Below are 21,512 nucleotides of genomic sequence, written 5' to 3' on the forward strand. Positions count from 1 at the left end.
TTATTTTGCTGCGTACACATCAAGCGCGAAGCGTCGTGTTCCTCGCTCTAGATTACTCGTGGGATTTAACTTTGTTTATGCAAATTTTCGCTTGAGTTAAAAAAATATTTTACTTGTGCGAAGACGTGTTTAGGCAATTATCACGTTTTTTTTTTTTGCGGCACTTGCGCCACCCGATCTTTTTGCATCTCTGTGCGTCTCTGCATTGACTTTGTATGTTATCTACTCACGCAAATCGTTAAAATCGCGTTTGGTGTGTACACCCCACTAGTAATATGTGTTGCTAAGGACTTCATTTGGACAACTTTAAGGCAATATTCTCAATATTTAGATCTTTATGCACCCTCAGATTCCAGATTTTTTTAAATAGTTGTATCTCGGCCAAATATGTTCCTTTCCTAACAAACCATACATCAATAAAAAGTGTATTTATTTGTTTTTCCATTGATGTATAAATAAAATGACCCTTATGACTGGTTTTCTGGTCCAGGGTCATATATATATATATATATATATATATATATAGCCCCGCATGCATTTGAGCATCTCCATGTTTTTAAGTTGACCCATCTGATGATGTTACGTCAGTGTGATCCATGACGGTTCTCCTTGTGTGTGTCATCAGCCGGGTTTATGCTTCTCTTGGTATAGTTTAGACTTTTTGACTGTAAACGGCAAACGACAGGAAAGGGAGGATAAGTGTTTGAGAGATAACAGAAGGGAGGAAGAGGATGGAGGGGACGATACTGGACAGAGAAGAAAATTGGACCTCCATATTGGTGTTCCTTGGGCGAGCATTTTAACTCCTATTGCTCACACTTAATGGGGAAAATTGAGAAATTATATGTAGCTGGCCAGTTTTGTGTAAAATTTTCTTCGTAATCTCCCAAAAGATAATTCCACTGTAATCCAGTTACCGCCTGCATTACCCTCCTATTTTTTAACAGCAGTAATCAGCTCACACTAATACTGAAGGTGTCAGAAGCAACAGCGCTATCGGTGTTGTTTTGTCTCTGAAACTGTCCTGCTAAGCCTGTATCATCATCATCATCACTAAAGCTGTGTTCCTTCCTCTTCTGGAAATCCTTTCTATAATCTCTTCTGTTTTTATTACACACAAGGGTACAATCCCTTGTTCACACCCTCCGATATCGTTTCACGCTCTGACTTTTGCCCCGCGTTTGTCCGTGTGCCCGACCAATCAGCCATTAGCTGCGGTTCAGCCCTGCGCTCTGCCTCTGTTCCATCAGATGCCTGTTATTGTTGCTATGGCAACAGTCTCATCTTTTTTGTCTGTGCTGAAGTTTTCCCTCGTGCCACATCGCCGCCTCGTGAGCACTTGGGTTGGTTATTGGAAATAAACTTATTTGGCGAGCTTCTGGAGCACTGACGGGAACTAGTAAAACAAAGATTGGGGACCGATGGATGATTTTCTGAATTGCAGAGTGCCGTCTATCCTGTGATTTAGGGTAATCCTCTTTACGGTAACTAATCCAGTCCACAGGTTAGGCTGTATTAGCGTGTCTCATCCGTTGAGAGGGTTCAGTGCCCGTGCTGTACCAGGATCAGTAAGCCTTGATTGGGTCATGTTTTACCCTTATCAAGTAAAAAAAAAAAATATATATATATATATATATATATGCAATAAATGTAGACTGATAAGTATTGTTTTGACATTTTCATGACACTTAACAGCATTTCCTCCTTTAATTCTCATTACCGTAATGCATCCGGATGTTTTACTTATAAATTTGTAATTCTCATTATCCTCAGTGGTGATTCTCATTACTGTAATACAGTATCCTTTCCAGACACATTTAGTTTAATCTTTCTGTAATGATGTTGCTCCGTTCCATTAAAACATGTTGACGCAAAATATATAATTATTCTTTATTTATTTTTCACTTTTAGTGTACAATATTAACAAGACATGTTTTTCTTCATGAAATGTACTCATTCCTCGCACACGCAGGGCTGTAAAATGCCTTTATTTTAAAATGTAAGCCTTCGCTCCCGCTGCTACATCGAATATATTCTACATGATGTAATATCCATGAAATATATTTATGAAATATCCATGGCCTTGTGTGTTTTCACCGTGTGACGGTTAGGAAATAAGTGTAAGCACTTCCCTATTTTCAAAGCAAAAGTATAATATTTATTCATGGTTTTGCAGCTGTCACCTTATTACGTGTTGTGGTTATGCTGTTGTTTATCTTGGCGTGAACGCCTTGATGGCAAAATATATCCTTCGTATTCAATAAATAGCAGGTCGTCCATCAATCATTTTTGTCGCATCTTATCTAACCGATCTCCTTCCTTCCCCGTGTCACCCAGGTTTCCTCTTGTTCAAGGATTTCTGCCTGAATGAGATTGACGAGGCCGTGCCGCAGCTAAAGTTTTACGAGGAGGTAAAATCGATTTTCGCTTGCTTTACAAAGCTGCATTGTAGGTGTTCAAACTCGACTGCTGCGTCCATCTGTATTTGGGGCATCTCGTGGCTCCTGACTTACTTTGTATCATCTGCATGATGGTTATGACCCACAATAACAGTTGATTTGAGAGCTCACCCACACTTGTCTTCCTCTTTTATGCGTGTTTGACTAAAGATTGTGTGTCTAATCATCATTTTGTTTTGTCATCTTCAGATTAAAGAGTACGAGAAGTTGGACTCGGAAGATGAGAGGTTAACTCGCAGTCGACAAATTTACGACGTCTACATAATGAAGGAGCTTCTGTCGTGTTCACATGTAAGGGAAAATAAATCAATAAAAGAATGACTTGCAGTTATTTCAAGTGTGTGTGGTTCTATGACCATGCTGGCTGGAGGCAAAGGATTATGGGTATTCAATAAAGGTGCCATTCAATAGATTTCCTTAAGTCTCTAGTCTTCATCTTTAACTTTTTCGAAACAGGAAGTTTAAATGAACCAACACAAAGGCCTTTAAGACACTCAAGGCTTGTGTGATTGTCACAGCTCCATGTTTTCATAACAAGGAACCAAGCTGGGGAGGTTAATGTCAATGCCTAGCGTTTATTAAGGGGAAACTGTTGTTGTTGTTGTTGCTGCTTTACCATTTTGACCTCTCTTATCTGCAAGCGTAACTTAATCTCTCTTCCTTTCTCACATCCCTTTTCACAGAAGGCGGTTGATCATGTCCAAACTCACCTAGCAAAGAAACAAGTTCCTCCAAATCTCTTTCAGGTGAGCAAATAAAATCGAACCCCGGTTTTGTTGGATTTAGCAAAAAATTTGTTTGGAGATCCACAAGTTGATGATGCATTTCTGTGTTTTTTTTCAGCCATACATAGTTGAAATCTGCGACAGCCTTCGAGGGAAAATCTTTCAGAAATTCATAGAAAGGTAAAGGAAATGGCTCCCACACAATACTTTGTACATTATATTAGGGATGCACGATATATCGGCCGACATATCGTTATCGGCCGATAACTGCTTATTTTTAATATTATCGGTTATCGGTCTGATAGCAAAATTAGGCTGATTAAATGAAAGCCGATAAATGATGGATTATTTTGGTTTGTTGAACCACTTCACCTGCTCATTGCTGGCCATGTGGAGTTTTGATTGGTGCTTTTTGTGACATAGCACGAAGATAACACGTGTTGCGGGCTTAAGAAGAGTATGCAAGTCTAGCGCAAAGACAAGATGTCCGCGGTCTGGGAGTTTTTAATTGTGAAAATAATATGAATCTTTATCGGCCTACATATATCGGTTATCGGCCTCCAAATATAAAGAGTTATCGGCTATCGGCCAAAATTTCCATATCGGTTCATCCCTACATTATATGTCTGTTTTTAGGTTCTCTGGGTTTTTTAGCTGGTTTATAGGGCTGGGAAATTGAAGGGGATGCGATATTTTGTAAGTTGCTAGATTTTGCAATAAATGATATGCAACATGATGATAATGTGTAAAAATCAACTAATGTTAAAAATGTATGTTTCGCATTCTTTCTGATCGTTGATCTATTTTCACGTCAACGCACACTCATTTGTGTGCCAGCCTCTTTGCTAAAACATTGAATATACATAACCTTTGGAAGTTTGAATATCATCATTGTGAAAATTGAAATTAAAAAGAGAATACATAGAAATGTCTTATCTGTGACTGCATTATTTTTCTGTAATTCATGTGCCCTCACAATCTTACGAAACGTTAATCGAAACGATCACTCTTTACTTCCTGTCTCGAGGAACAGCACAAGGGGGGGCTATTGAAAACTTGTTTCTGTTCGGGAAAAGATTGCAGTAATTAGCAACATAGCCCAGCAATAAAGTCTCGCCCTACTTTTTTTCATTGCAGAAGTAATTTCATATATAGATATACTTAACGATAGCTACTTTTCATAGGTTGGTTAATTGGCAGAGAAATAATGTCAATAGTTAATAAGGCCATTTTATTTTACTAATTAGATGTGACAATCCTTTTTAAGAACACAACTTTGATTAAAAAAAAATTAAGATAAAAATATGAATCTGGAAATGTATTTGTAATGTAATAAAAATAAACATAAATAAATATTATAAAATATGCATTTCAATTTTACACACCTAGTAGTGATTGTTCGCTATAAATCCCAGCTTTACAGGGTTAATTGCTTTAGATGAGGGTTTACAATATCACATGTCACGTTTATAATATCTACACCTCAGATTTAAACGCTGGATTTTATGTTTATGTTTCAAATGACTTTTTATTTGTATAGCTTTTTTCATGGCCTCTGTTTTTGAACAGAGTACACATGCTGGCCTGTTTACGTTAATTTCCTCTCCTCACGTCGGGATGCGGTTGTATCTTTAAAACCAATTCCAGTCTGATTTATTATTTCAATCTGTATGTATTTACCAGAAAAACGCAAAATTTAAACTCAAGTAGCTACTGTATGTACAGCTTTAGCGTCTTTCTATTCGCCTGCTTTTTTGTATAGAGAGTCATTTTACAGTAGTTTATTTTTGATAGCAATAAAATAAATGACAATAAATTATATCTAACACATATCAACTATTACACTGAGCTAATGTTACCATGTAAAATAATATAAAGGTCTTTGATATCTTGCCTGGCTGCCAAACCTCTCTCCACACAGTTGTGATCCATGCTCGTCGTCTTGCCACGTCTTTAGCAAACCAAAACATTTTATTTTTACCAAGGTATTTGTTTCAAAGATCAGTTTAGCCACTAGCCAAACTGATCAATTAATGCAGACCGAAGTTCATTTCGGTTCAAGGGCGCTAATTGCATGTGTGTCCAATAAAAGCATCTATAGACGGTTTCATCGGACGCACGTGCGGTGACGCGATACGCATCTGGTCTGAACTTTACTTCCGGTTTCAGTTTGTTTAATGGTCGGACCAGTTGCTAAACTAAACTCTTGAACAAATACCTCGTCGAAAATAAAAAATGGTTTGGTTTCCTAGGTAATCTATGTGTTGTTTTTTGCTTGTTATATAAGTAAACTACATTTAACCTGATAAGGAACACTGTGCCGTACACGGTACACCCCCTCCCTTGCACGAGAGGCTGCATTACGTCATTGTAACTTTGAAACATTAAATCTTCAAAATATACGGTCATGCGGCACATCGTTGTAAAGCTTAGACTTTCGGGATTCCATTAAGCGCACACACAAAGCATAATATGATTTTTAGCAGTCATAAAACTGTAATCTAGTTGTTAGTTACCTGAACTGGGCGGCACCGATTTAGGATATTTACTTACCTTCAAAATCTTCCCTTTATCCGCTTCGGTGAAATTGTCCAAAACAAATTGTTCATAAATCCCCAAAAGTCCAAGGAAATGGAATATCCAAGCCTTTTAATCCAAAACGATTTGTTCATCTCACAATCTTGACGTTTCTGACCAAATTACGATATAAATACTGTATAGAATTAGTTCACTAACGGATATTCGTTCGAATCTCACTTTTCATTCACGATTTATAATGAATATATTCGGATGTCACGTTTATTGTGCAACGTCTGAGGAACAAATACGCCACCTTGTGGAATTTCAGCCGTTCCATAAGAGTCTACAGTACTTTGTTGTATTTATTTTTAGCAGAGTTTACCGGAAGTTACGTGTTGACCACGGACGCCGCTTGTTTATGTTGTAACTGCTGAAACTGTCAATATTTTTCAGGCCTGCTGGTCTGTTTTTAAACAGTCTTTTAAGTGTTTTTTTATCTTATTCTAGTGACAAGTTCACGCGTTTCTGTCAGTGGAAGAATGTAGAACTCAACATCCATGTGAGTATTTACCAGTTTATAAGATATTTTACACAATTTCTTTTTTTAACCAGACTGTAAATATAATAAGCAATGTTTTGATGATTGTTAAATGTGGTTTGCTCATCTGCATTGGTTAACCTTAACCAACTTATTTTATTCCTTACTCTCACCTGTAGTTGACAATGAACGATTTCAGCGTGCATCGGATCATCGGCCGGGGAGGTTTTGGAGAGGTTTATGGATGCAGGAAGGCTGACACAGGGAAAATGTAAGTTGCATTTTTAAAAAACAAGAACATTAGCAAAGTTTTGGGTTTGGATCGAAAGATCTGCTCACTGTGTTTGTCTTAGGTATGCCATGAAGTGTTTGGATAAGAAACGGATCAAAATGAAACAGGGCGAAACGTTGGCGCTTAATGAGAGGATCATGCTGTCGTTGGTTAGCACAGGGGTGAGTGACACTTTCTCAAGCTACTTGGGCGTTGCCGCACTTAAAACTCAATAAACACGAGATAGCATCACTGTAATTTCTCATTTTAAACCCTCATTGTCTTTATTTGTGTCTCTCTTTCTGTCTCACCCTCTCTCTGCAGGACTGCCCTTTCATAGTGTGTATGACGTATGCCTTCCACACCCCGGATAAACTGTGTTTCATCCTGGACTTGATGAACGGTGAGAACTAAAGGCTGTTCACACCAACAGGATTCACATTAATTTCAACCTTTAACATTATAGTTTACATAACACACAGTGTTTCTGCTAATCTCATGTTAATCTTTAGTACCTATAGAGTAGTATTGCATCCTTTATAAGAGTCTTTAGTTTGGTCAGATTAATAAAAGACAGATCAGCTGTACCGCTACATTCTCAGAAAAACCCAAACCCCTGGAAGCGTACCGCGGGCCGACCGAGTCACGAGTACGCAACACACAAAACATTATCTCACTTTCTCTGGACAACTTAAGATTCCTTACATGTTCATGTCTTTTAAATTATATGCACGATTGCCTAGAAAAACAGACATCTGATTCAGTTTTACTTACTGCCTGCGACTCATGACCTAGTTGGGACCTCCCCATTTCCACGAAATGCAGCTTTAAACAAACACACAGCTACCTCGGATAAACAAACTATAACCATTGTTTCCATAATGCTGGGTTCATTGGGAAGCTGAACTAGTTTAAATTTGCCTAGCTTAAGATGTTTTTATTTAGTAATGACTTATTAACACAGCAGTTTCCTCATGCTAAACAAATGCAAAGTGTCAAAAAAGCAGTTGGACGTGTTACAGAGTATTTCTATGCCAAATTCACTTCGCCAGGGTTCGTACAAGTTTCTGAAAGTTTTTTCGATTACGGGTCCAGCTGACGTTTCAGGGGTAAGCTATACGTATAACTTTTTTTTATGGGCACTTCATTCGATCAATCAGTGGGAGAGGACGCTAAGTTGTTTTGTTTTATATCAAACTCAATGATGACACGAAAGAAGTGTTTTTGGATGCAAGGAGAAGAAATCCAGCATTATGGAAACAATGGATATTGTTTGTTTATCCGCGGTAGCCGCAGAGTTTTGCGTGTGTGTTTGTTTAATGCTGGATTTCATTGAAAAGTCTCAACCAGTTCATGAGTTGCATGCAGTAAGAAAAACTTCTGTGTTAAGTTGGTAAGTGCATATTATATAAACGACACGAACATGTAATGAATCATAGGTTATCGCTCCTCCCGCAGCTCGTAACTCTTCCTTTCAAATTATTAGTACGTTATCGCAAAAAATCGGTAAAGCTGATCTGTCTTTTATAAATCTGATAAAACTAAAGACTCTTTGGATATATGAAGGATGTAATAATAGTCTACAGGTACTCCAGATTAACAGTAGATATGCAAAACGGCATGTGTTATGAACACTTTAATGTGCCCTCTTATGCTATGTACACACCAAACGCGTGGCATCGCGTTACTTGTTCTAGATTACTCGCAGGATTTAACTTCATGTCATGTGAATTTTTCACTCGAGTTGAATATTTTCAGACGCGTTTGAGGGGAATAATGTGTGTGTGTGTGTGTGTGTGTGTGTTCGCGGGAAACGCGCCGCCCAAATAGTGTCATTCGCATTGCCCCACGCGAGGACGCGTCTGATCGCGTCTTTGCATTTACTTTGTATGTAATCTACTCGCGCAAATCATTGAATTTGCGTCTGGTGTGAACCCACAGTTAATCTTACGAAACGTTAACTGAAACAATCTCTCTTTACTTCCTGGCGCGAGGGCTGGGCTATCGAAGACTTTTTTCTGCCCGGGAAAAGATTTAGCGATTAGCAACATGGCCCTACGATCCAATCAAGTCCCACCCTACATATTTTTTTCTCATCTCAGGGGAAAAAAGACGATTACTACAATGTTATTGCGACTTATTGCGGTGTGCATATTGCGCCCAGTTTTAGTGTATTGTGCGTCTTTGCTTGTTTGTTTTTTGACAGTCTTTAAACCTTGTTTTCTTTTTTAGTTATTGCAAAACTATTGCGATGTGCTTATTGCGGTATGCGCATCTTCGGTATTCGTCTGTTTTTTGTATAGATGGTTTTAGCAGCAACAAAAACGCATTTCTCTGGTGACGTCAATGTCGTGTCTACTCTTGGTTGGTATGCGTGCACTATTCCAGTTATAAAGTGACCTCCGCTGTACTTCCTGCACTGAAAATTGCCTTAAAATAAATAAAGCAAGATTGTTACGTACGAATCTGTCATTTTCCGAAACTTGTACGAATCTCAGCGAAGTGCATTCGGCACATAAATACTCATACTTCCAAATATGCATGAAAATAGACCCCCTTTAAAGATATTTTCACACAATATTTTTTACGCTATGTAGGATGATTTTATGTAGAAAACAATAAAGCTGGGTTTTCAAATTTTTTTTAAAACTTTCAATCTGTATTTGTCTATGACGTGTATGATAAAGCTAATGTGCGTTAAATGCTCTGTTTTAAAGTCTAGAGACTATTTTTGTTTGTATGAAATGAATGCGTATATTCTTAAAAACCATGAACACTATCTGATCTTACAGATATAAACCCCTTCCACTCCATGTTAGAAAAGGCTCTAATCTTTGGGCTTCCTCTATAACTTAATGCCAACCCGAACGAAAGGCGGAGCTTCCTTTTTTAAACGCACTCACACTTCCTGTATCTGCTCTGCACTTCTCTGAACGTCTTTCTGGATGTGGGAAACATCACCCACGCAGTTCTTCAGGAACCGTAGTCTTGCCTTAACAAAAGCGTTTATGCATTGATGTTTAATAATAGCGCAGAGCGATGAACGTTTCCCCAGAAATCTCAGGAGCGGTTATGAGCACCAAATGTTCTTCGGCTATGTGACGTTTCTCTTTCAGAATAGTTCATGAATGGAAAAATCCTTTAAGATCTTTAAAAGATATAGATATCAAAATACACTCCTTTGACAACCCAATCGATTGTCTCTTCTCTTTATAGGCGGAGATCTCCACTATCACCTCTCTCAGCACGGGGTGTTCAGCGAGAAGGACATGCGATTTTATGCAGCTGAGATCATCTTGGGCCTCGAGCACATGCACAATCGATTCGTCGTCTACAGAGATCTCAAGGTAAAGTCGTCACCGTCCACTATTCGTACGATCCGCTGCATTCTTCTCTTAAAAAGGATTGTTTGTTCTTTCTGTCACTGAAAAAACTACTCGCACCTCATCCAGCGGTCCTCTGTTGCCTTTAAAAAGGGAAAATAAAATGTTCTGCTCAAGTTTGTGTATTTTGTAACGTAAGCTTCTATCTGTTTTGCGTCGTCATCCCAGGTTATTTTTTATTAAGCTTGGCCGAGCCGTCCGTCTTGGCAGCACTGTTCATTGTCTTCCAACTGGAAAGTGCGTCATACGACAGAGCGAGTCGAGGTTAAGCCGCTGTCCCGAATGCAGGGCCCGTCGCGTAATATGTCGACCCTCGGCTTGGAAGCAGCATGTGGAGTGTAGTTATGCAATCAGTATAAATTATGCAGTTTTAAGTGAGATATTCAAGCTTCGCACTGCCAGATGGCTGAAGATGTGCAGGATCTTCCCTGGCATGCGAAATGTAAAGCCACACATGTTAGCAAACCTTTGCGTTGTTTTTCACAGTATCAGTGCTGTTTGTATAATAGAAAACCTGTCCTGAAATATCACATTTGCTTACTGTTACATCTGAGCAGTGTTACTGAGAACTGAAAGTCATGGGAAGATGCATCTCGAAATTTAATAGCTGTTTTTGTGCCGTTTTATCTCAGCATATTTACTAACCAAATAAGCGTCCGTTCTATGTAAATACGTTTTTTTTTTTAGACAGACTTCATAAGGGCATTAAGCGTTGCATTAAGTTGGCAAATACAGTATTGAATTGTATTTATTTTGCAACGTGGTACTGCCTGATTGATGGCAGCGCAAGCAAACACATTATCAGCATTATTGGACACGTAGCCAATGTTGCAATAACGCCGTTTGTTTCAGCAAATTTCTTTTTAATTGAAATGCCGATTGTAAGGTCTGTTCACTGTCAGGCTGTTAAAGATTTTTGGACGATGTCCTTATCCCAACATCTCTTTCTCTTCTCCCCAGCCTGCGAATATCCTGCTAGACGAACACGGACACGTTCGTATCTCTGACCTGGGCCTGGCCTGCGATTTCTCCAAGAAAAAACCTCACGCCAGTGTGTAAGTTCCTCTTCAGTGGGCCTCAATGCTTCATTTGTTTCATTGAAAGTCTCTTTCTATGAAAGGTGTGGCTTCTCTGTTCAGATTAGCATGATGTTCAGTTTTACAATGTTTGAATGTTTTGTTTTATTAAGCACACACCCAGCCATCTATTTCGTATTAGGACAGAAACATTGTCTACGTATTTATGTAAATGCAAATGTGAAAATGGATATCAAACTAGATAGAAGCGCTTGTGGCCATACCTGTGTAGAGTTTGTATAACGCCCATGTTGAATGTAACCGTCACAAATACACAACAAAGGTTTCGCTTTAATCTACATACTTGTTTTAAAAATTTAAAGTCCCCGCATAGTCAAGAATTTTATCACTTAAAACTTAAGCATCATAATAGCATATGTAAGAAAGTTTTTTTTCTGACAGTAATTTCTTCATGCTTTAAAACAACTTGAATGTGCCTCTACACCCTTGCCTAATTTAGTGTACGTGGATCTATAAATATGCAAATTAGTCCCTCCTCTACACAGTACCACATCTTGAACCGTAAATATGAATATGCAAATGAGCAACGCCTCTACTCTGCGCCACAGCTTTGATCATTGATATGAATATGCAAATTAGCCCCGCCTCTACTCAGCACCACAGCTAGGAGTGCAACGCGTCATACCCTGAAAACCACTCCGACCGGGGAGAAAACAACCCATTCGTCTCCATTGACTCTGTATTGTGAGAGGCCGCCTGCTTGACATTTCTGGCTTATAACAAAAACAGAATAATTTCTAAAAGCTGCTGTGTGACAGGGTGTACAGCTAACAAGCCAAAAAAAACAGAAATAAGTTTTTATAAGGTGTCGACCCCAAAAACCGATACAAAAGTGGATACAGGCAACTTTTCATAGTACTACTATTATTAGAACTACGCCCACTGGAGGGAAACATAATCAGCGATCCACTTTTGTGTCTTTAAACGCTCGTATTTTGGAGTCGACAGCTTATTAAAACGTATTTCTAGGTTGTTTTAGCTTGTTAGTTGTACACCTTGTCACACAGCAGCTTTAAGCCATTATTCTGTTTTTTTGGTATAAGCCAGGAATGACAAGGAGGGGGCCTTTCGCAATACAAAGTGAATGAAGACTGTTGGATTGTTTTCCCCCCTGGTGGGTGTGTTTTTCAAATTAGCATAACTGCACTCTGTCTTTATAAATATGAATATGCAAATTATTCCCCGCCTCTACACAGTACCACAACTTGGAACATAGATATGAATATTCAAATTAGTCCCCGCCTCTACCCTGTACCACAGCTTGGACCATAGATATGAATATGCAAACTAGTCCCCGCATCTACCTAGTACCACAGCTAGGACCATAGCTATGAATTTGCGAATTAGTCCCACCTCTACTCAGTACCACAACTTGGAACATAGATATGAATATTCAAATTAGTCCCCGCCTCTACCCTGTACCACAGCTTGGACCATAGATATGAATATGCAAACTAGTCCCCGCATCTACCTAGTACCACAGCTAGGACCATAGATATGAATTTGCGAATTAGTCCCACCTCTACTCAGTACCACAACTTGGACCATAGATATGAATATGCAAGTTAGTCTCCACCTCTTTTGCAACACTTTGGACCATAGATTGAATGTAAATAAATGCTACATTCTGCAGTTTCAAAGTCAGGTTTCACACAATGCATGCATGAACTGAGCATTTTTTTGCATTCACACCAGCCGCGGTAGGTCATCAAGCACGAGAGATTTTAATGTTAAGTCAATGTTGACGCGCATCTGGAGGTCTCGCAGCGTGAATGAGGGGTTAAGCTCCACCTCATTCGCGCGTCTAGAGCATTGCCGCGAGAAACACGCGAGTTGAAAATTTTGAACTTTGGCCGAAAAATGCCCTGCGTGTTAACCAATCAGGAGCTGGCTCTAGTAGAGATGTGATTACAGGAAGCGAGTGGAGGCGCAGAAGCCTATGGAAGACCCTCCCATTATGCGAATTTCCACGTGAATGTCTCAATGACTTGAATTTCATGCGCGAATGAAACAAGTAAACTCAAAATGTTCAAACGGCAAACTAGACGCGGTACACGCGAATTTGACGCCTCAAACGCGGCTGGTGTGAACCCACGGTAAGCGTTCTATGCGCAATCCAGTCATTTATATAGGCCGTTTCAGCAGTAACAACATAAACAAGCGGCTGCACGTAGCTTCCGGTAAACTCCGCTACGAATAAATTACAACAAATTTCTTTAAACGTAGTTTATTTATATAACAAGCAAAAAAACAACACATAGATTACCTAGGAAACCAAAACATTTGTTATTTTCGACGAGGCATTTGTTCAAGAGATCAGTTTAGCAACTAGTCAGAGCATTAAAAAAACGAAACCGGAAGTAAGGTTCGGATCCAGGCGTGTATCACGTGCTTCCAATGAAACCGTCTATAGATCAGTGGTTTATACACAATTTCTACTTTTTAAAAATAAACTAATTTAGAAAAATTGCTATATCTTTATTTATAATATAATACACATTTTTATTAAACAATAAATAAACAACCAACATTAAATAAATATGGCAAGCAGCTGTTTTGTTCTTTTCATTATCAACTAACACAATAAACACAACAAATGTGACAAACAGTAAGAAAGTAAACGTTACCGTTTAACAGTACAATCAATAAAGCCACACAGGTGTAAGGGTTTATGACGAATCTTTGCGACAGCTCCCTGATGCATGGTTAAAATCGCTCACTTATTTTCGTTCACCACTTCCACAAATAGTGGACTCAAATGTCATTTGCTATATAGGGAATAGTGAACGAGGAAGCGGTTTCAGATGCAGCTAATATATATGACTCAAACCATACATCTTTGTGACGTAGGAAACAAATGCAAATTCAAACCACATGAATGAGATTGTCTTGGGAAAACTAGAATTTTATGGAGAAAATATTCAGCAAGGGTGTTTGCACATTATTAAAAACAGCACATAGACATATAAACAATAATAACATCTTATTTTCACCTTAGGGCAGTGCTTCTCAAATAGTGGGGCGGGACCCCAAGGGGGGGCGCGCGAGACCCTGGGGAAAATACTTTTTCAGGAAGTGATTTTTTTTGCACTGTCACTTAAAGACATTACACCCCAAACATGCTGATAAGCCGCTTTTTATTATTATTTATTGATTATATTTAATAAAATTTTTCAGTATTAAATGGTCAAAAAATATACTGTAAATAAGGATTGATTTTTTTATTTCACGCAAATTGATGCATTTTAAGACTTTTCTGTTACAGACTAAAAAACAATGTTATAAAAGTTATTCTTTGTTGTTAGTTGATTGATATTTCTTTTTTTGTGTTTTCTTTAATGTTAATAAGGATACAATGTTTTGCAGATGTGTAATTTTATAGACAAATTATACTATTTACAGTCGCGCCGGAGAGTTGGGGGGGCGCGAAATGTTTACTTCTTCCTAGGGGGGGCGTGACAGAAAATAATTGAGAGGCACTGCCTTAGGGGGACTTGAAGCTAAAAAAAGTTCGTAAAAATAAGCAATATATTGCTATAAGTGAGTGTTGTGTTAAGTGTGCTGGCTGTTTTGACTGCTCATGTTAAGTGTTTGTGTGCAAGACCGAACGATATTTTGTGTTTAGTCCACGATCACTCCGCCCGGGGTTGTGTAGGCTTTGAATTTAATGTGAAGTAATTGCTGTGTTTCCAGTGGTACCCATGGCTACATGGCACCTGAGGTTCTGCAGAAAGGAACGGCGTACGACAGCAGCGCCGACTGGTTCTCCCTGGGCTGCATGCTGTTTAAACTCTTGCGAGGGTAAGGCTCATGAATTCTTTATCTCTCTCGCTCGCTCTCTTTGAGTCTTTCTCTCTGATTCTCTCACCTGTTTGATGTGGAGTGTAAAGTTTAAATGTCAGAGGTTCGGAGGTCACCCTGCAGACATCACAGAGCAGAAGAAAGGGGGCGAGAGTGGGAGTGGAGACCGCTGAAACCGTTGCTAGGTAGAGGGTGGGGGTACTAGAGAAAGATGTAATGGGGGGGTGGCCGGGGCACGTATTTCCATTGAAGGGCGTGTTTGTGTCGCACACTTCAAAGCAAAAGTAAACGGGTCAGAACAGGCCTAAAAAGGCTACAGAGCGTATGTTTGGAATGACATATGATTTGTAGTGTTTTACAGTATGTGTAGTGTGCACAGTATGCACTACAGTAGCACACTATTTAGTATCCTAAAATGCATTGCACACAAGTTGACCTTGCACTTAAGTTGTGATGAAATTTTTTTTTTTTATTTACTCACACCATCCTAGATGTATGACTTTATTTACATACAAATAATTTTTATATTAAAATGTTATGTTATCTTCTTCAGGGTTCCCACGGGTCCTTGAAATCTTTGAACGTTTGTGAATCTGGGGGGGATTCAAGGCCCTGGGAAGTTTTTGAAAATATAGATATAGGTCATTGAAAGTGCTTGAAGTTTTTTGGGAAAAGAATCCATATTATTGCCTTTGTGTAGTGTAGGATCATATCATAAGCACACGTGCTAAACTGTTCACTTTAAATGGTTATATCTTCTGTATGCGAATGTTGATTCATACCAAAATGCTTTTTTGCATAGATGTGGTTGACACATGAAAACGTCTCGGGTTACGTATGTGGGTGATTCTCATGAAAACTTGGTTTTAAAAATGTCAAGCATGAAAATGTAAAAATTGCTTAAATTAACTTTTTTTCCCACCAGACATTGAAAAACAAAGTCTGGAGTAAATGGGAACATTAATTTTAAAACTTTTACTTATCATTTAACACTTTTTGTAACATAATTAAAAAAATTAGTCCTAAAAAATCTCATTACCGCAACAGTCAGAAAACATCAACACTGACATATTTTCAAAATGACATGACAAACCTGAAAGAACATAATTTGGAGATTCTGCACATGCATTTAAAATCAAAGTATTATGCTTCTATTAATTAAATTAACATTTAATAAGCATCTGTTGCGGTAATGATAATCAAAATGTCGTGTAAGCATTCTGACAAGACAATATTTCAAATTAACTGTAAAAAAAATGATCTTACCTTGTAGCCATCTTGAAGTAACTGGTCCATGTGCTTGGTCACTCAAAATCAAACTTTATTAAAATTCTGTATGTGTGCTTAAACTGTTCTCAAAAAGTGTTGCGGAGGATGAGAACATCAGGCATGGACACATCATTTTCCAAATTTTTCTTCATTATTATTATACATGAATATTCAGTAAATATTTTTTTTGTCATCTAAAGTAGTCTAGCAAAACATCCAATTATTTTTTATTTTCTTAATATTTTTGTGTTAATTTGATTAAATTACAACATAACGCATGTTCAAACACAGCCGGACACATTGCGGTAATGAGAATTTCAGCAGAAAATGAGATAAAATTTACAATTATAAATTCTTATGTTGAGATCACACATTTTGCAAGGTAGAACACAGTATTGTGTTAATTCTGATGCTTTTTAATGTTACTATATTACACATTTTAAAGCTAAAATCATTAGTGCCGTGGTGTTTCAATGGTTTCGTGAGAATCACCCATGTAACTGTTGTTCCCTGAGAAGGGAACGAGACGCTGCGTCTCCCTTGCCATACTTTCTGCGTCCCTGTAACGCCGTCTTTGGCAATATTTCAGATAGCGATATACTTTCTGGCTCCCGCGTCACCCTGTCTTTGTCGTTAAGCCTCACCATTGGTTGAATTTAATATACACATTCAGACACACTTACCACTGGAGGCGTCCACAAAGTGTCATCACAGTGACGCAGCGTGAGTTCCCACAAAGGGAACTGTAACAATGTATCTTTAAAGATAACACAATGTAACCTTACTCTCACTTGAAATGTGTCCCCACATTTAGTCCTTGAATTTGACGGTATTGGACCTGGAAAGTCCTTGAAAGGTCCTTGAATTTGAAGTTAACTAAGGTGTGGGAATGGCAGCATTTTGGTAACGGCAAATTTTTTGGGAGCCTGAATCCACTATTTTTTTAAACCAGGTCCCAGAGTGGATAAATAAAAAAACAATGTTGATTTGTATATAGGCTAAAACCCCCGTGTCAAAGAGCTGAAATGTAACACACATCCTTGCTTTTAAACCCACCTTTTAAGATTTGTTTCTGACATTATTTCACACCTTACACACATCTTTGGATGACTTAAAAAATTTGTTCAGATAGGGAAAGCACTGGGTTCGTGTGGATGTGGCCTTAGATAAGAAAGGTTGTCACCAGCTGAGATTAAAAAGCTTTTGAGGTCCCATGGAAACCCCTCACGTGAGCCCTGTATAAGATTTTGTATCTCCCATTCACTTTACAGTAACATAAACTGTACTTTGTCTCTTGTTCTTGTAGGCACAGTCCATTCAGACAGCACAAGACCAAAGACAAACACGAGATCGACCGCATGACACTTACCATGGTAAGGAGCAGACTTATGTTTGGTGGTCTTACGGGAAAGCATCAATCATGTTTTTTCCTCAAAAAATTACATTATAAATGCATTTAGTTTGTGTAATCTATAAATAAGCAAAGAGGCGTGGCCGTTAACTTTAACCGTTCCTTGTGGCTCTTTTATGTTAAATGAAGCATATCACCGTGAAACAAGAGATTGATAAACAAGCCACAACTTTCCATAGAAGTGAAGAGGGAACGTTTCATTGTAACTCCACCTGTGCCTTCACACCCAATGTTTAAACAAGGGAATACTAATGGAGATGATTTTGCATTCGTGCTTTGCATTCACTGTTTTCTTAGCTTTACCGTAATTTAGCTCTCGACAAACTGCCGGGCTCTCCTGTAAAACGATCTGATGAAAGGAAATCCCTCTTTACTCATTTGGGATGTTTCATAATTTCCTTTGCAGTTTGAATTAGAGCTTTGTTTCGAAACATAGGGAATTGTATACATCAGCAACACTTTAGAGACACTCCCAATGAAATTCAAAGCAAAAACTGATAACCCATTGTGGTCAAAGTCCCATAATGCATTGTGACAAACTTAGATTAAAGGGCAAGTTCACCCAAAAATGAAGTTTTGTCATCATTTACTCTCATGTTGTTACAAACCTGTATACATTTCTTTGCTCTGATGAGAACACGAAGGAAGATATTTTGATAACCAAATCGCTCAGAGGCCCCATTGACTTCAACAGTAGGATAAAGAAATATTATGGAAGTCAATGGGGCCTTTGAATGGATATTCCTCATAATATCTTTATTGTTGTCATTGGAAGAACAAATAAATTTTTGGGTAAACTGCCCCTTTAAAAGATTTGTTGAAGTTGCAGTTTATTTCAATTATTAACCTATTTGGCTAATTTATAATATGATGTAACTGTTATCTATTACATGCTAGATTTGTTGGTGATGTGCAATAATGCTCATTTGAATATTAAAGCAACATGCCCACATTTTGGGAATTTAGCTTATTCCCTCAGAGTTAGATAAGTCCATACATACCTTTCTCATCTCCGTGCGTGCTGTAACTCTGTCTGACGCACCCACTGCTAGCTTAGCTTAGCACAAAGACTGGAAGTGAATGGCTTCAGCTAGCATACTGCTCCCAATAAGTGACAAAATAACGTGAACATTTTCCTATTTATGTGTTGGGATATTATAGCGTTTACAAATAACAACATATAAGACATAGCTATCTTTTAACAGTATACATACTGGGAACTATATTCTCAGAGGGCGAAGCACTGCTACACACAAATAGGAAAATGTTAGTGTTATTTTGTCACTTATTGGGAGCAGTATGCTAGCTGGAGCCATTCAATTCCAGTCTTTGTGCTAAGCTAAGCTAGCAGGGGCTGCGTCAGAGTTGGAGCACGCACAGAGATGAGAAAGGTATGTATGGACTTATCTAACTCTGGGGGATACGGTGAATAAACTAAATTTCACAAAATGTGGGCGTGTTCCTTTAAGTTGCTAGCTTAGCAAAATGCTAACATCAGGCTCCAATCAAATCAGTCCATTCTTTCAAACTATTGTGGTATTAGTCCAGCCTGCACGAGTAAACTCGGTGCAAATCACGTCACAGTTATTGGTTTAGACGAGTCATAAATATTGCTCAAAAACCAGTGACACACATTCGTAATCTGCAGCCACACAGCTAACACTAAAATCACTGTAATTTACGTCACGTTTTGACGTTTAACTAAATTTTTCAAACCAGAAGAACAAAATGGTCCCAAAAGGCGCAAAGATGATTAGTTTCTACTTTGTAATATAATTTATGACAGCTATTACTGTTTTAAGCAATGTGTAACACGTATATATCTGTTAATATCTCAAAAGATGTGACCTTTATAACTCCTTTAATTTCATTAAGAATTTCCAAAAATTTAGAAGGTTTCTTGTGAAACAAACTCTTTAAAACCACACAATCAGATTGTGTTAAGATTAGCCCACATTTAGTCCCTTTGCAGAAGTACATGCATCATGCATAGCTCAACTGGTACAGCGTTGTGCTTGCATTAATAAAAGTTTAAGGGTTCGATTTTCAGGGACATACTGATTAAATGTAAACCTAAAAATGCACACTGGAAAATGCATGCTTTTGATGCATTTTAAGACGTTCGCCTTTGTTGCCCTAGTAAATGTTAACCCAGAGGCAAATGCGCCGCTTACGTAGTTGGTATTGATAGTCCTCACACACATTTGTGTAATGTGAGGATATTAAAATAACCTTAAGCTGTAGTGCCTGTGGTTATATTAATGCTTTGTTGATCAAGTCAAGTTTGCTTGTCTTGCACATTTACATTTGACTGCTAATGAATGTTCACTGTAACCGAAGAGGATTGCTAATGAAAGGGAAGCAAACACAGTCGGGGAAAGTTAAATACAAGCCATACGACATGCTGTAATGTTTAATGTGACATCAATCAAACTCACAGGCTGTTTACTGATCCTCTTCTTTCTTTTTTTTACAGAATGTGGAGTTGCCCGATTCGTTCTCACCTGAACTCAAGTCTCTCCTGGAAGGACTTTTACAGCGAGATGTCGCCAAAAGATTGGGCTGTCTTGGACGGGGGTAAGTTAGGGCGCATGGGCCGTACGTCTTCAATATTGGGTATGTTATACTGCTCTTGGATAAGTCTGTTTATTTACGATTAATCGCATACAGAATAGTTTTTGCATAATATATGAGTGTGTTTTGGGTGTAATTATTATTTATATATATAAATTCACACACATTTATGTATGTATTTAAGAAACATTTACATATATATATTTATTTATTTATTTATTTATATATATATAAATATATATATATATATATTTATATATATATATATATATATATATATATATATATATATATATATATATATATATATATATATATATATATATATTTATATATATTTATATATTTATTTATTTATTTATTTATTTATATTTCCAAATGTTCTATATTATATGTAATGTATAGAAATAAAAAAAAAACATTAATATATAACAAAAAAAATTCTGAAATTGATCTGTTTGTAAAATGTATTGTGTTTATATATACATAATTACACAAACACACACACATATTAAGCAAAAGCTTATTTTGTATGCGATTAATCGTTGCTCACCACTTTTCAATCATTTAAAGTAGATATGAATTTTTCCACCAATAGCCGATTATTCAGACTGATATCTTCCTATATTAATAGTTTGGTGGTTATGAAATGCATTAACTAAATTTTTAAAATTGTAAAAAAAAAATATTGATACCGATTATTTGCCGATATATCGGTGAATATCTAATTTAAAGTGCTTTCTGCTTTTCCATGAGAGCAGTATTAGACACAAAAAACAGATAGGGATGTCAAATGATGGCCAAAGATTATTTGTAGTGCACCTTCTTTATGTAAAACTGCTTGAAGTGCGTGACACAATTTTAAGACTGTGACTTCTGTAAGTGTTTGATCATTTAAAAGTATAGAAAGGAAAAAAGCTTGCTGGGAATGGTGTAGCTGGTTTTGAATTGCTGCCACCTGCTGGTCAGAAGTGGTAATGGTCATCTGAATAAGATCTTTATTTTGCACGCTGCAGGGCATCAGAGGTGAAGGAGCATTTGTTTTTCAAAGGAATCGATTGGCAGCAAGTCTATCTTCAGAAGGTAAGGCCATTTACTTTGAAAGCTGTTTTGTTTAAATGTGTTGTTTGTTCTGGGGGGGGGACATTTTCACTTCTTTATAATGTACAGTCAGTCAAAAAAGGATTACGGCACACAATCTAAACAATGATAATCCAGAAACAGATGAGTGAATTGATCTAGATCTTAAATACTTTTTAGCTGTAGTTCTTTGAAAGGGATGAATTTAAAGATGCAGAGATGGTTTAAATGTACAGACTAGATATGACATTTTTCTGCCTATTATTCAGACTGATATTTTGGTGGCTTTATTAACTGGCATTAACTAAATTCTGAGATAAAATGTTATAAATGTTATTTTTATTCATTAATATAATAATTAATATTGAACATTAAACTTTTTAC

At 37.6% G+C, this 21,512-nt stretch overlaps 1 protein-coding gene across 1 annotated transcript in view; it reads left to right on the forward strand.

The window, feature by feature from the left end:
• The window catches only part of grk3 (G protein-coupled receptor kinase 3), a 75,615-nt gene that overhangs the window by 28,689 nt on the left and 25,414 nt on the right, over positions 1-21,512 (forward strand). The window contains exons 3-16 of the mRNA XM_073874532.1: positions 2,338-2,411; positions 2,649-2,744; positions 3,125-3,205; positions 3,303-3,364; positions 6,212-6,263; positions 6,422-6,513; positions 6,596-6,695; positions 6,838-6,916; positions 9,730-9,860; positions 10,857-10,951; positions 14,687-14,794; positions 17,370-17,436; positions 19,951-20,051; positions 21,065-21,131. Coding sequence (XP_073730633.1) covers positions 2,338-2,411; positions 2,649-2,744; positions 3,125-3,205; positions 3,303-3,364; positions 6,212-6,263; positions 6,422-6,513; positions 6,596-6,695; positions 6,838-6,916; positions 9,730-9,860; positions 10,857-10,951; positions 14,687-14,794; positions 17,370-17,436; positions 19,951-20,051; positions 21,065-21,131 — 1,205 coding nt within the window. The remainder of the gene's footprint in view (positions 1-2,337; positions 2,412-2,648; positions 2,745-3,124; positions 3,206-3,302; positions 3,365-6,211; positions 6,264-6,421; positions 6,514-6,595; positions 6,696-6,837; positions 6,917-9,729; positions 9,861-10,856; positions 10,952-14,686; positions 14,795-17,369; positions 17,437-19,950; positions 20,052-21,064; positions 21,132-21,512) is intronic.

Source organism: Misgurnus anguillicaudatus, chromosome 12, assembly GCF_027580225.2.
Source record: "Misgurnus anguillicaudatus chromosome 12, ASM2758022v2, whole genome shotgun sequence".
Lineage (NCBI taxonomy): Eukaryota > Metazoa > Chordata > Actinopteri > Cypriniformes > Cobitidae > Misgurnus > Misgurnus anguillicaudatus.